This window comes from Callithrix jacchus, chromosome 11 (assembly GCF_049354715.1).
Source record: "Callithrix jacchus isolate 240 chromosome 11, calJac240_pri, whole genome shotgun sequence".
Classification (NCBI taxonomy): domain Eukaryota; kingdom Metazoa; phylum Chordata; class Mammalia; order Primates; family Cebidae; genus Callithrix; species Callithrix jacchus.
In genome coordinates, this window is record NC_133512.1 from 78531313 (window position 1) to 78547640 (window position 16328).

General features: G+C 41.6%; 1 protein-coding gene across 1 annotated transcript in view; it reads right to left on the reverse strand.

Moving 5' to 3' along the window:
• LAMB4 (laminin subunit beta 4) overlaps window positions 1–16328 on the reverse strand; it is a 107844-nt gene that overhangs the window by 42244 nt on the left and 49272 nt on the right. The window contains exons 17-23 of the mRNA XM_035254109.3: window positions 12955–13132; window positions 10969–11112; window positions 9221–9452; window positions 8613–8770; window positions 6328–6552; window positions 5342–5562; window positions 485–581 (exon numbers count right to left, since the gene is read on the reverse strand). Of these exons, the coding sequence (XP_035110000.1) occupies window positions 485–581; window positions 5342–5562; window positions 6328–6552; window positions 8613–8770; window positions 9221–9452; window positions 10969–11112; window positions 12955–13132 (1255 nt within the window). The remainder of the gene's footprint in view (window positions 1–484; window positions 582–5341; window positions 5563–6327; window positions 6553–8612; window positions 8771–9220; window positions 9453–10968; window positions 11113–12954; window positions 13133–16328) is intronic.

Here is a 16328-nt window from a genome sequence, read left to right on the forward strand (position 1 = left end):
CATAGGAGGAAAATAATCTTTTTGTAGGGCTACAGGAAGATTATTTTCAAAATGCAGAATTAAACTTTGTGAATTTTCTAAGTCCACCTTATTTAAAAGCAACATTCAAAAAAAGAAATTTAAAATGCAGTTGGTTTTGGGAGTCCGAAGCGGGTGGATCACGAGGTCAAGAGATCGAGACCATCCTGGTCAACATGGTGAAACCCCGTCTCTACTAAAAATACAAAAAAAATTAGCTGGGCATGGTGGCGCGAGCCTGTAATCCCAGCCACTCAGGAGGCTGAGGCAGGAGAATTGCCTGAACCCAGGAGGCGGAGGTTGCGGTGAGCCGAGATCGCGCCATTGCACTCCAGCCTGGGTAACAAGAGCGAAACTCCGCCTCAAAAAAAAAAAAAAAAAAAAAAAAATGCAGTTGGTTCATAGCATGTCCACGGTAGGCCCAGGCTGATTGTACTGATGAGTTTTTAGAATTCCCAATACTTACGAATGCATCGCCCAGGCGGATCACCATAATAATCTTCCTGGCACTCACTGCAACGTTTCCCGCTGTAGCCTAATTTACACAGACACTGGCCTGTAAGCTGTGAGAACAGTCATGGGTGAGGAACTGACAAGCTTTATGGTCTAAAAAAACAATGCATTTTAATAGGAAAACACTTTCCCCTCTGGTGATTTAGAACATACAGCTGTGTAAAGGCGGAAGAAGGATGGTTCCCATGGCCAGCAGCCACCCCCAACAATACCAAGGATCAGGAGTTAATGTGCTTTGGCTTAAAGCTCCTGAATATATCGCCTGCTTCCAGCTGTTCAGGGACAGGTGGCCCCAAACTGAAAAATATACACAGATATCAATGAAAACAAAACACATGATGGGAAATGGGCCATATTCTTTTCCTCAACTGTTATGGGAGTTCCCCTATAAGTGAGCAAGGCCAAAGACCTGGTCGAACATTCATCAATTAATGTGGCAAGTAATGTTTTCATTATGGAATGTATGATGTAGTTTCTACCAACTGGATTAGCATTGTGTACAAAAAACATCTTTTTTTGTATTTCGGGCTTAATGGTTTAATGAGAGTTACTTTCGGAGAGGGCTGAACTTTCCTTTACCCTCTCAACTGAACTCTTGACCAGTTTTTCTGAAAGCTGAGGAGGTTGGAAAATTAATAAGAGAAAATACAAAAGCAAATCACTATTGTTGTAGTTCTAAATTTGCTGTTTAAACAACTCCGTACGTTTCCCGTGAATAAGTAGCTGGATTCATAGAGTGACTGGATCTGCCACATTTCTTTTTTTTTTTTCTTTTTTGAGATGGAGTCTCGCTCTGTTGCCCAGGCTGGAGGGCAGTGGTGCTATCTCAGCTCAGTGTAACCTCTGGCTCCCAGGTTCAAGCAATTACTCCTACCTCAACCTCCCAAGTAGCTGGGATTACAGGTGCACTCCAACACACCCAGCAAATTTTTGTATTTTTAGTGCAGATGAGGTTTCGCCATGTTGGCCAGTCTGGTCTTGAACTCCTGATCTCAAGTGACTCACCTGCCTCAGCCTCCCAAAGTGCTAGGATTATAGGTGTGGGCCACCACACCCAGCCTGTATCTGTCAGGTTTCAATCCATCTTTGGAGTTCCTGCCAGCTTCTCCTCAAATATAGGGAGTTATGGGATACTTGTTGCCCCAAGGCCTGTCGTGTTGCTGATTGCCTCTGTTGGGCAGTGCTTTCTTATACTGAAGTAGAATCTGCCTCCTTTTAACTTGTTCCCATTGTTCTGTGTCCTGTCTTACAAAATTGCCTCTTTCCCCTTACTAAAGTCCTTCTCCCCACTAGAGATGGCCATCCCAACCTGCCTAGGCTTCTTTTCTTCAGATCGATCTCTCCTGATTCTCTCTAGCCTTCATCACAGATGAGCGTTGTTCTATCCATTATCTTGGTTGTCTCTCTTTGGACACTTACTCGTATGTCAACATGATGTTTAAAATATGGTGCTCAGAAATGACAACAATGTTCCTGGCGCCATTGGGCCAGTAGAGCAGATAATGGGATGGTAACTGCCCTGAACCTGGGCACAGCACCCCCCAGTCCAGCCTGTCCAGGCGTCACTTCTTTGGCAGCCCTGACATGCTGCTGGCTCACTGGAAGACTGCACGCAATGAAAACCCTCAGATGTTTCTCATAGGAGCTGGTGCCAAATTATTACTCCCACCCTGTATTTATGCAAGGGATTTTTCAAACCCAATTGCAAAACTTTACTTTTACCCTGTTAACATTTCATCTCCTTGTTTCCAATCTGCATGACAGACTACTGGGATATCTTGCTCTGTTTTTATCACATAAGCTTACAGCTTTGTAATATCTGCGAATTTGAGAAGCATGTTTCTCCAACTCCAACTAAGTGTTGATAAAAATATTGGATGGCATATTTGTATCTCTCTATGGGAACGTACCAGGAACCACCTCTTGGCTAACATAGAGACATCTATCAGTAATTGTTTAAACAGCTGGGAATCTAAATGTTCACGTCTTCCCTGTACTCCAATGAACATGTTTTCTGATTGCAGAAAGCAATGTTCCCCCAAGGGATCCCCTATGGACCAAATAACCCAAAGTACCCTTGTCATGAGGGGCTTTCTGGTTAAACCAATACCATCTAACTTGCAGCTTCATAGGCTACCTCGGAAGTATGGTCTTTGTTGAATGCTGCTGCAAATATGCCACCCAAAAGGTCTAAGAAACTTGCCACATAGCGTTGTCATGAGAATTCGGAGTTCTTCAAGAATTGGGAAGCCAGGTGGTCATGTGGAGATCTACCACTTTATTCCATGTTTGTGGCTGCAGGTGTGGGGAGTAGGGGGAGCTTATAAAACAGGCATAGCCATCCAGGGTTCAGATCTTGGTTTCCAACACCATTCTCTAGTAAAGGAACCAGTGCTCCTTAGAGAAATAGCTGATATTAGGACTAGGGCAGAGAATACATAAGATTTATATTTTGGGGGATAATCCAAAACTCTATCTTGTGGTTCAAATTGTTCCAGCTTTGGTCACTGGAAGCTCTTTCAGTAGCTCCTGTGTCCCTTTAACATAGGCCAATACTGTATAGTTTCTTTTGTTTGTTGGTTGGTTTGAGACAGAGATTGTGCCACTGCACTCCAGCCTGGTGACAGAGTGAGAATCTCTGGAACATTTTGCAGTGCCAGGAAGTAAGAAATACTTTTAAAAACTCTATAGTAGGCTGGGCGCAGTGGCTCATGCCTGTAATCCCAGCACTCTGGGAGGCTGAGGCGGGCGAATCACGAGGTCAGGAGTTCTATGCCAGCCTGACAAACATGGCGAAACCCGTCTCTAATAAAATACACAAAATTAGCTGGGCGTGGTGGCATGCACCTGTAATCTCAGCAACTCAGGAGGTTGAGGCAGGAGAATTGCTTGAACCTGGGAGGCGGAGGTTGCAGTGAGCTGAGATTGTGCCACTGCACTCCAGCCTGGTGACAGAGTGAGACTCTGTCTCAAACCAACCAACAAACAAAAGAAACTGTACAGTATTGGCCTATGTTAAAGGGACACAGGAGCTACTGAAAGAGCTTCCAGTGACCAAAGCTGGAACAATTTGAACCACAAGATAGAGTTGGATTATCCCCCAAAATATAAATATCCATGAGTCCATGCTGATATAAATAAATGGTTGCATGAATAAATGTTAGACAACAGACAAATCTCCACTGCAGAAGAATTCCAGTGATTCATGGAGGCACTTTGTCCTCAAGGAGGAAGAGCATAGCTCCCTACTCTTCAAGTAGGTTATACACAGTGACTTCCTTTCATAAAGTCCAATGTAAAAAGGAGGAAAAAGAGTAACTTGATGATATAACAACCTGACAAACACTGCTTCCGCCAGGTGACCAAGATTCACATTAATAGTGAGAAGTCGTGTTAATAATATGTACCCTTGATATGATGCGATGAGAGTGGCACTTGACGTCCCTGTCTTTTCAGAACCTATAAACCCAGTCTAATCATGAGAAGAATATCAGATAAATTTGATTTCAGGGACATTCTACAAAATAAGGAAGACTTGAGAAACTATCACAGCCAAGAGGAGCCTAAGGAAATAAGACAACTAAATGTGTTCTGAATGGATTCCCAAAACAGAAAAAGGGCATTAGGTAAAGTTAAGGAAATCTGACTAAATTAAAGAGTTTAGTTAGCAGTAATATATCAATATTGGTTCATTAATAGTGACAGATGCTATAAAACTAATATAAGGTGTTAATAATAGAATAAACTGGGTAGGGGGTTTATTTTCTCAGTTCTATCTTTACACCTTCACAAATACGTTCTAAAATAAAAAGCTTATTTAAAAAAAGGTAAGGTGTTTATGTGGGTTGGTGGATGAGGACTGGAGAGAAAGAAAAAGAAGAGAAGGAAAAACACATTCTCCATGTAAGAATTACCTTCAAAAGATTTGACCTTTGAATAATGGTTGAGCAGTGGAGCTGAAATTGGAGGTGAGCTATGCTTACTAACTGGAAAGACTCCAGTTTCTTAAATTAGCATTTTCGTTCCAATTAGATCCTGATCCCTATATTGTGAATTTGGCTTTTTCTAACACTTCTTGTCATTGTTTTTCCCTTTTCCTCCCAAACTCTATTAATGTGAAAATTGTTTCAAAGAGTAGATTAAGCCCAAAGATAAAAACCAAAACCATCAAAAAAAGCAGCATGATATTAACAAATAGTTTTTTTCCACAAGTAAGTTATTACTATTAAAAATTCCGTGCTTACTGTTGTATTGACCAAAAAAATCACATGTGCATCTATCAATGTATTATTAGCTGTATATGAAACATTTAAGATTTGCTCCTGGTACACATGCCCACATTCCTAAGGCATGATTGATGCCAGTCTAGAAGTCCAGAAAACTTATTTTACCCATATATAAAGCCAATTGGTGAGCTATGGGAAATGACAGCTCAGTTTTTAAAATGGAATTATGGATTTTGAAGTTATCTGTTTATTTTCATTCTGATGAATAATCTCTTCTGATATCTATTTTTTAGGTCTTCCCTATGATTACATGTACGAAATAGTGAAAGGTGAGGTTGATGTCTGTGTTTCACTATATATGAATTCTGACTTCCTCAGTCACAGAAAGGCCATAGAGAAAACTGAAGTAGGCGAAGCTGAACTCTGAGATGCTCATTCTCTTTTTTTTGGTTTTCATTCCTTGATAGATGCTGACTCCATTCCCTGTAAGGCCAATCCTGTTTAAATGCACTAATTAACAACAGTACATAAGAGAAACTTTCTTTACACATTTGAGTGCATTAGTAAGTTTTAAAGTATCTTGCCTGGTCACACTGGCTACTTTGAGAGGTCCTAGGGTCACAGTCACATGACTGACATCCTCTGCCAGGGACCAGATTCCAGTATCCATCAGCACAACGGTCACAGGCCAGACCTGTGACATTCGGCAGACAAGGGCATGCACCAGTGGCAGGGTCACAGAGGCAAGCTCCCCCACCAGGGGGACATTCTGCAGGACTTACACCGGAAGCATGGCAGGAGCATCCTGGGATGATAAAATCATCATCAGAGGTAAATTCTATAATAAATGTGGCATTTAGCAAACCATACAAATAGCTTTTTAGACCTGAATGTATCATTTCTCCAAGGGCTCAAAGAACAAATACCTTATACTAGTAAATAATTTACCAAAGAATCTATGTAGATTGAACCCATTCAGTGGTTTCTGATCTCCCCAAATGGCAAGTGCATGTGGTTGAACTTGCACCAAGAGCTCACAGTTAGGATGACTAAAAGTCTTATTTTTCCCTCATGCCACTCACCAAAGTTTCCTTTATTTAAGTGACTTGAAAACAATGGTTTACTTTTATACATTACAGTCACTTGATAAGTTCGTTACAATGCAGATTGCTGGGCCTCACTCCCAGAGATTCTGACTCATTGGGTCTGAAGCACAGCCTAGGAATTTGCATGCGAATACACCTCACCTCCCCATTGCCCTGGCACAGGTGAACTGTAGACTGAACTCTGAGAAACAATGCTTTGAATCCACTAGGACAGGTATTAAAGGCAACAGACACAAAAGGCAAAGTAATACTGGTGAGAACATTGTGGCTGCATCTGAGAATACCACTGGTTGTACTGCACTAATTTCTGTTGCTGAGTTCAGTACAACAGCCTTGTCGCCTAGTGGGTGCTGCTTTTACCTGCTGGGACTGGTCTAACTGAAATGAGCATGGGAGAGCTGACAACACACTTATGAGCTGTCACTCAGCTGACATTTTTCCCATGGGGAGTTTTGCAGACTTACTTCTGCAGGTCTGATTGAGGGCTGATCCATAGTAACCTGACTTGCAGAGCTGGCAGTTTGTGCCCTGAGTGTTGTGCAGACATCGAAGACACTCCCCTGTTACCCGGCTGCAGGACTCTGGATCAGTTACGTCTATGTTGTTGTTACAGGCACATGGCCGGCAAGGCACTCCCGAAATTCTTGGATTTCCATAGAAACCAGTAGAGCATTCTCCACACTGAGTACCTGCAAGAAAGGGAGAAGAAAGGGAATGGGGTGAGGTGTCAGTGTTTGGAGAGAGGAGAAGATCGATGTTGTAAATAGAAAATCACTGGGTTCCTCTAGGAATAATGAGAAGTCACACATTTGGGGTGAATAAGGAAAAGTGTTTTAAGTGAAACAAAACCTTTATTTTCATTACTATTCACTTAGATAATAAAACGATTACTTGGTGCTTAAAAGTGTTTGGTGGAGAATGGATTCCAGGCTTTCTTTAAATACCATGGAGCTGTGAGCACAGGATTTCTAGATCCTTATATAATCAGCATCACATTAGTGTGCCCCAGGACCCAAGGCTAATCTCAGCCCCTGTTCTCCTGGGGCAACTCACTCTCAGTTGATCCTAGAGGTGAACTAAGGTGAAAATAAAGCAGGCCTAAAGGGAAAGTCCCAAACAGCAACAGCTATCACTTCTAGACGTGAAGATAAGCAAGAGCAGTTTTGATGACATATGAGCCCTGAGGCTGTTTCTGTTAAGCAGTGTGGAGGAGCCACCTTTCTCTCCAACACTGTTTACCCTTGCAACCAGGAGATGACTGCAGCTTTTTAGCTGCCCAAACTGTGGCTCTACTCTCCACATTTTGGTTCATGCTACTTGGTTCATTTAGCCCAAACATGGTCTCAGTTCTTAAAAACTGACTAACACACCAAACTGTGCATGAAAAATAGGCTGCAAGGGAAGAGGTAAGAATTAACTTTTAACCTTAGATGTAACAAATCTAAGGGGGGAAAATCAGGGATATAATTTATTATCATGATGGTAATTATCATTAATATTGCCAAATGTTCTACATATCATTAAATCAAATAGACTTCATAAGTTATCTTCTTGTTTGCATTGAACATTCACACTGATGTTGAAATACCTTTTTTTTTTTAAATTTAGAGATAGGGTCTTGCTCTGTTGCCCAGGCCTCAGGCTGAAGTGTAGTGGCATAATCAGAGCTCAGTGTAGCCTTGAACTCCTGGGCTCAAGCAATCCTCTTGCCTCAGCCTCCCTTGTACCTAGGACTACAGATGCAATCCATCACGCCTAGCTAATTTAAAAAGCTTCTTTGTGGAGACAGGGTCTTGCTATGCAGCCCAGGCTGGTCTTGAACTCCTGGCCTCAAGCAATCTTCCCTTATGCACTTCCCAGTCTCCCAAAGTACTGGTATGACAGGTGTAAGCCACTGTGCTTAGCCCTCTTAAAGTCTTTAAAATAAAGTTCTTAGGCCAGGTACGGTGGCTCTCACTCCTGTAATCCCAGCACTTTGGGCCGAGGTGGGCAGATCACCTGAGGTCAGGAGTCGAGACCGGCCTGGCCGACATGGCAAAACCCCATCTTTTCTAAAAATACAAAAATTAGCTGTACATGATAGTGCACACCTATAATCCCAGCTACTCAGGAGGCTGAGGTAAGAGAATCACTTGAACCCCAGAGGCGAAGGTTGCAGTGAATTTAAGATTGTGTCATTGCACTCCAGCCTGGGCAACAGAGCAAGACTCTGTCTCAAATAAATAAAATTTTTAATTGAGCAAGAGATACATGTTTTAAGACTTACGCAATGTCTGTACAATGCCCAAATATTGCTTCAAGATATCTGAAAATATTAGTTATATCTGTGAAGTATCAAATTGAATATTTGAAATTACACAAAGAAAGCATTTGACTAATTCCATTTTTTAGTTTTTAATTTCTTGTTATATGTAATATATATGCCACTTTATCACATTTATATCTTACTTAATATGTGATAATTTTATTTTAAATAAATTAATTTGATTTGGTCTTTATTAGGTCAATTAGTTTTCTAGAACATCATTTGCAAACAATTATAGCTCAGTGGCCAGTGAGTTTTAATTGTCATTGGTTTGTCAATTGTTCATTCTTTGTTCAATAAAGCAGCAATTTATTATATTGTATCCTCTTACCATTTCTGTACCACGCATCTGTCCAGGACAAATAAATTATGAACATATGATCATTTTACAGATTGCAGTGTGAGATAGAGAGGAAAAATTGTATCCAACACTATACTGCATACCTGTATAGCCTTGAAGACAATTGCAGATTACATCTGAGCTCCACAGATTCTGATAACAGGAATGGGCAAAATACTGATTGCTTGAGGGAGCATCTGGACAAAGGCAAGGACGACAGGGCTGTCCCGAAGAAGGATTTCCATAGTAACCATCAATACACCTGTCAAGACAGTTTTCTTTTACCAAAATGTTCCCAGGAAAATATCAAGTTAGCCAATGAGAATTTGCTATGCTTTAAAAGAGTGCAATTATGAAAACTGAATATTTTAAAAGATGTTCATTTGCTCTATAAAATGACTTTTGGTTTTATATCAAAAGTCTCAAGGTATAGTCAATTAAACTCTATGTGTTATTACATAATAACACTCAATTTACATGTCATATTTGAGGAACATAGAAAGTAACATGCCAGGCAGATGTGTGTCATTGATTTAATCCATCATTTTCTGGCTCATATGATGATTTTGAAGGATGAGGAAACAATAATCTTTCACACCCATAACAGTCCTCTCACACTTAAATATTACTGAGTCTACTCAACGGACCTCCAGTAGGAGATTGGAACAAAATGTAGAAGACCTAAAAATTAAAGTGCACATGAATTCCATACCTTTCACAGTTTCTGCCAGTTGTAAAGCCTCTACAGTTGAAGCATGACCCAGTCTGTGGATCACAAAGTTCAGCAAACCCATTACAAGGGCAAGGGCGGCAGTTGGGAAATCCAAAGTAGCCTGCCAGGCAGCGATCACAGCAGCGGCCAGCCACCTCGCCGCGGCAGGAGCACTGTCCTGTTACTTGGTGACATACAGTAGCCTTTGATCCTTGAGGATGGCAGTGACATGCTGGTTAAAGCAAAGAGAATTATGCTGGGGCAGGGACGTGTAGTGTGTGGGGGTGAAAGAGTTACAGTTCTGGTGTCGCATTTCCTGTCCCACTCCTGGTGAATCAAGTAAGCCTGTAATGTGCTTAGGGCAGAGCATATAATGAGTTCCAGGTAAATGTGAGTTAAATAACAACTCACTGATTCACTCGATAAACAGCACATTGTGAACAATTGCGTCTCATGAACATTTGTTGTTTATACAGAGAAACCAAACAAGTAGTATGTTTTTAGCAACTTAAACATCCATATATCTTAGGTGTATTAATATCATAGTATTAATATAGATATATAAATACCACACTACAATAATAGTATAGTATTAATATAGATATATAAACACCACACTATAATAATAGTATAAACATAGATATATAAATACTACACTGTATTATAGAATTAATATAGATATATAAACACTATACTATAATAATAGTGCAGCATTAATATAACCTTTAGACTATAAACCATGTAAGAACCCATCTTAACATGATCAGAGTTTTCTTTTTCCCGGGTAAGATGGAAGAGGCCAATCCTTTTCTGAACATGCTCAGAGTATTCTTTTTCCCATGGAAGATGGAAGAGGGCCAATCCTTTTCTGATAAATTGTTGAATCCCTTGAGCCAGTCTCCCCTGTGTGAAAATGTGATGCCAGTTTATCTGATAGGGTGACACATGGAAGAAATGTTTGTTCCTTTGTCTAGACTCCTTTGTGCATCTGAGGCATTTTGTAGCTTTAAAAAAGAAAAGAAAAAAAAGCAATGATGGGTCCAATGATGGGCTGGGTGGGTGGCCATGCCCAAGCAATACCCAGGAAGGGGAACACTCTCTCTCAATTATGACTGAAAAGATGTTTCCCTATTTGGAAAGGAAATTAACCTACCTGTAGGTTTTCATGGTTCCTAAGGCAGCAATGTGAAGAAACAGTATTTTCATTAATGATTTACACAGTAAAGAGAGATCTTATCAATGGGTGACTTATAAAATGAGTTATAAGCCTGTTTGCAACCTAGCATGAGAAAGGGTGATATCCTCAGTGGGAGAAGTCTTGCCCATGGTGACAGCATTGTCCCTTTTTTGATTTCCCAATCTTATCATTGTTTTAGCCTTTCCAGCCACTGGGCTTCTGAGCTAGATCCTCAAGCTGGCTTTGCCAGCTCCCTCCATGGTGGTTCACATTTTACCTGGACTACCATCCGTTTGATATGGACTGCAAACTTCCAGAGGCATGGACTATATCTTGTTTATTACTCTCAGTTTCTAATGCAGCTCTGTTAGTCAGGGCCCATTGATGAATGGATGAATGAAGTGTAGCAAAAAAAAAAAAAAAAAATGTTCAGTATATTTTATCTATATAGATAGTCTGAATAATGTAGTCAAGTTTCAAATCTCCTCCCCGTAAAACTCCCCCTATGACCCTGCCTGCTATCAAAATGTCAAGACTGTGAGCATTTCCCCTTGTGTGTTTTGCTACGTACGGTGACAGCCACGATGCCCCAGACCATAGCTTCCAGTTGAGCACCTGTCACAGCAGTGCCCAACCACAAGAGGTTTACACTGGCACTGGCCTCCAAGTCTGCTACAGCTGGATCCGACTGAGCCCTGGGGGTGACACTTGCAGGCTGCAAGGAACAAAGGAAGGGACGTAGAGATAAACAAAGAGGCAGAGAGGCACCTCACCTTCTTAGTAGCTGTAGTTCACCTCTCCCTCATTTAAGATCTCTTTTTTTAGTTTGAGTCGGAGTTTCGCTCTTGTTACCCAGGCTGGAGTGCAATGGCGCGATCTCGGCTCACCGCAACCTCCACCTCCTGGGTTCAGGCAATTCTCCTGCCTCAGCCTCCTGAGTAGCTGGGATTACAGGCACGTGCCACCATGCCCAGCTAATTTTTTGTATCTTTAGTAGAGATGGGGTTTCACCATGTTGACCAGGATGGTCTCGATATCTTGACCTCATGATCCACCCGCCTCGGCCTCCCAAAGTTCTGGGTGGGATTACAGGCTTGAGCCACCATGCCCGGCCAACCTCTTAAACACTCCACTCCCTCATCTGTTAAATAGGGAGAATATAGGATCTACCTGGTGGGATTGTTGTATGGTTAACAGGAAATAAGGTCTGTGAAGTACTTAGAACAATGCTGGTACATTGGGTGCTAATAAATATTATTTAACAAGTTAATAACAGACTTAAAATTGGTTTTGAATAATTAGTCTAATGTAATTAATACTAGTGGCATTATTAATACTTCAGTTCCTGATGTTCTGCATTGGTGCTGAATTATATCTACTACTTTATTTTTTAGAGATAAGGTCTCACTCTGTTACTTATGCTGGAGTGGTGTGATCATAGCTCACTGCAGCCTTGAATTCCTGGGCTTAAGCAATCCTCCTGCCTCAGCCTCCTGAGTAGCTAGGGCTACAGGTATCTGCCACCATACTCCTTACTAGTTTGTTTGTTTGAGACTAAGTCTCACTCTATGGCCTAGGCTGGAGTAGAGTGGCACAATCTTGGCTCACTGTAACCTCCACCTCCTGGGTTCAGGTGATTTTCATGCCTCAGCCTCCTGAGTAGCTGGGATTATAGGCATGCACCATCACACTTGGCTAATTTTTGTATTTATTAGTAGAGATGGAGTTTCACCATTTTGGCCAGGCTCGTCTTGAACTCTTGACCTCAAGCAATCTGCCTTCCTCAGCCTCCCAAAGTGCTGTGATTACAGACATGAGCCACAATGCCAGTGCCCCCCCGCTCACCCTTACTAGTTTATTATTTCCCCTACTCCATATATTTCATGAGATGGTGGGTACCCTGAACTCACAGCTGTTTCCTAATGGAAAAAGCATTTGCCTAACACTCAGGAAGCCTCACCTCTCATTGTAGCTATCTCTCTATAGCCACACTTCTCAACGGAAGGATGATTTTGTTCCCCAGCTGACATTTGACAAAGTTTGGAGACATTTTTTGTATGTCAAAATGAGGGGAGGGTGGTACCGATATGAGATGTGCAGGGCTGCTGCTGAACACCTGACAGTGCATAGGGCAGGCCTCCACAGCGAAGGAATTTCAGTAGTGCTGAGGGAGAGAAACCCTTCCATAGCTAAATGAAACGGGTAAGTTACATACAGATTTTGAGCCCCAATACTCTCATTTATAAAATGAATATTTTGGGATGAAAGAAGATGTCTGGCGTTCCTCCCAGCCCTAGAATTCCAAATGCGTATTTCAGGACCATTGTTCCAGCCATCTAGCCTTTCCATGCTGCTGCAAAGTTCCTTTCTTACAAACTTACTGTGCTGTGCATTGTGATTCCAACACATCAGCAGACCGTTCTGTATATCTCATCACTGGGAGATGGGTATTTTGGTCGTTTGGAGTGGGGGCTAACGTAAATTGATTTGCTCACATTCCAAAAAGCATTTGTATGGATGTCAGTGCTTCAGTGGAGCTCATTAAGCAGATACTCACCCACAGCCCCATTGTGCAGCTTGGCAGACATGCTGATGATCAGCCTTTCACAGGCACCCGGGAGCACTTGAGGTCCCCTTGCTGAGGCAATTTCGACACAGTTGTGCAGCTGATACTCATCTAAGTCTTTCTTGCTGCAGAAATTCTCCAGCGAATTGATTTGGGGAATAAGGCCAAGCTTTTGAAAGAATAAGAAGAGACTTACATTCAAACTATCTGCTGTTTAAGATTCTAGTTATATAAAAAAATTAGATCTATGAAAATAACAGTGCAAAGGAGACTTAATCCTTTAAATTGAAGACTTTTAAGATTTTCAATTTATTTAAGAAATCTTTAAATACTTATATTTCTGGACTTATGGCAAAGAAAATAAGCCTTTTCTTTTCACTGTCATCATATTGTTTACTTGCTGATACGATTGTCTTAGAACTGAAAGAGTAGTAACATCAAGGTGGTCATTTTGAACAACTGGTGTTAAAAGCAGCACTGAAAGGGTTTTAAATCAGCAGGTGAAGTCCGGAGACTAAACCTGTGCACAGATGCCTCTCTTCTAGTCTTCTTTTTGCTGTATCCATCCTGAAGCCAGTTTCCATAGCCCTTTACTTGAATCCTCTTCAGTTTTCTCCTAATTGTCCTTTGACACACCCAGCTGGTGGCATCACAACCCCAGATGACCAGGGCTGACCCTTGAACAACACAGGTTTGAACTGCACAGGTCCCTTCTATGTGGATTTTCTTCTGCCTCTATTACTCCAAGACAGTAAGGCCAGGGCCTTTTCCTTCTCCTCCTCCTCCTCAGCCTATTCAGCGTGAAGATGAAGAGAATGAAGACCTTTGTGATGATCCACTTCCACTTAATAAATGTAAACCTTATAAACATATTTTCTCTTCCTTATGTGATTCTCTTAATAACATATTCTTTTATCTGGCTTACTATATTGTAGGATAAAGTATGTAATACATATACAAAATATATATTAATTGGCTGTATCTTATTGTTATGGCTTTCAGTCAACAGTGAGTGATTAGTAGTTAAGTTCTTGGGGAATAAAAAGTCATATGTAGGTTTCTGACTGCATGGGGCATTGATACCCCAACCCCCAAGATGTTCAAAACTCAACTGTATTTACCAGTGTCTCCTCTTTCTGCTGCACTCTGAGGATACGTCATTACCTCCTTGCTAGAAAAAGGAAATAGACCCCAGCAAAAGGCCTGGAGCTTCCTACTACCTGCCTCTCAATTTCCAGGCTCTTGAGTCTTACCACCCAGCTAGGACATTGAGTGCTCACAAAGGAAGAGGTATTACAGTGGAAAAAGGTGTCCTGCTGCTAACTCCTCTAACCTCACAAAACTCTTCTGCAAATGATGCTTGCTTTCTTTGCTCTCTTCCTCTCAACTCACATTTAAATGTGCTCAAGTCTCTCCCATCTGTAAAATCACCTTCTCAATCTCATATATTCCTCTTGCCACTGCCTTTGTCTCTGCCCTTTGACTCCTTCACAGCCAAATTTCTTAAAAAATCATTTCCTTGCCATCACTGCTGCCTCATCTCCTCTTCACCCTTCAAGCAACGCAGTACTTCTTCCCTAACTTACCCCTAAATGTTAGAGTTCCTCAGGGTTCTCTCATCAGCCCTCTCCTAACTCTACACCTACTTCCTAGATGATCGTGGCCACACTGGGCCACCATCTGAATGGGTTCCAGCATCTGAATTTGCATCTCCTACGTACCTGCCAATCATGGGCTCCAGATCTTCACTGATATCTAATGCCTATTAGTTGCCCCACAGGCACTGTAAAGCAAACAGGTCTGAACCCCACTTTTCTTTCTGTGCCTATTTGTGGTAAGCAATGCCACTGCCTGACAAGTTGCTCAGTGGAGAAAACTGAAGAAGGTCATCTTTGACACCTGCCTCTTTGCTGTCAACACTTTTGCCTAACCCACATCCCCCACACATCAAATCACAAGCCTGGCCAAGTCTTCCTCTTAGATGTGGCTAGGATGCATTTATGGCTCTCTGTTTCCCTGCCACTTCCCTAATTCAGGCCACCTGGATGATTATAGTGGCAGCCCAACAGATGGTTCAGCCTCCACTCTTGCCACACCCAATCAATTTTCTACACTAAAGTCAGAGTGATCCTTTTAAATGCAGTTTGTCCAGATAATCTCCTTAGAAGTTTGTAGAGGCTTCCCATTGCCTCAGGACAAAAATCTGAAAAAAGTTTGTTTTCATTCTGCTATGCTCCCCCTGCTTATCCTTTCAACCCAGTGATCCTCAGGATGGGAGGCACCACCCCTCTAGGGAGCATTTTGGAAATTCGTGGAGGTGGTTTTAGTTGTCATAGCAATAGAGTGATACTTACTACAGGCATTTAGCAGGTGGTGGTCAGAGATGTGGAACATTCTCACAAAAAGGCCCCTATAGCTTTTACAAGTTCCATTGGATATTCATGAAGGAGAAAACCCTGTTTATAGTTTGAGCTGAGAGCCTAACTCTACGCTTTCTTAAACAGGTAAACATGTTTACTACATACCTACTTTTGTGGCTATCTCACCTGCAGTGATTCTACCTATGTGAGCATCTTCCCACTTCATTGCATCTTCTGGTTATTCATGCCTGTGTTTATACATACTGAAGTCTGATGATTGATTTAACTATTACTTTCCTTTCACTTTTCCTTTGTATTAATATTAGCATATTACATTGATGTTATTTGGAAGTTATGCGTGCAGTAGGCTGTGGTGCCTATACATTTCATTTCAGGATGGTAAGGAATATTAGAAAATATTTGCAATCAAAATATGTTTAAAGGTTAAAAAAAGGAAGGGGCATGGGTTTGGGTCAGATGATGCTGAGAACCACTGCAAGAGTCACACTGAGCTTTTGGGTTCGCACCCTGCCACAGCTTCCAGGACCTCTAACCTCAGGCTTTCATTGCCTGGTTGTTTGTGTCTCCCCTTAAGAGAATAAGAACTGGGGTGGCAGGGATAGTGTATGTCTTGTTTACACCTATGCCTATCACAGTGTCTAACTGATAGTAAGTGCTTCATAAAAATTTGTTTAATAAAGAATATTTATAGTCTACTACTGTATCCTTAAGTTGACATGAAAATGACTCTGTGCTCTCCAAACACAAACCAAGCGGGGAGAGACGAAGAAGAAAGCCAGATGGGCTGGGGTTGGGGATGAGGGCAGCCAACCAGAGATTATTTATGGCTCTTGGTCTGAGCCATTGAGTTGGCCATTCTGGGAACTAAGCAGATGGACCAGATGACAAGAGTCCCTGTCAGCTATAGGATTTTGTAATGCCATGACTCACTTCTTCTCTTAGAAACTTCTAAGGACTTGATGTTTACTAAGTGTATTCTATTCC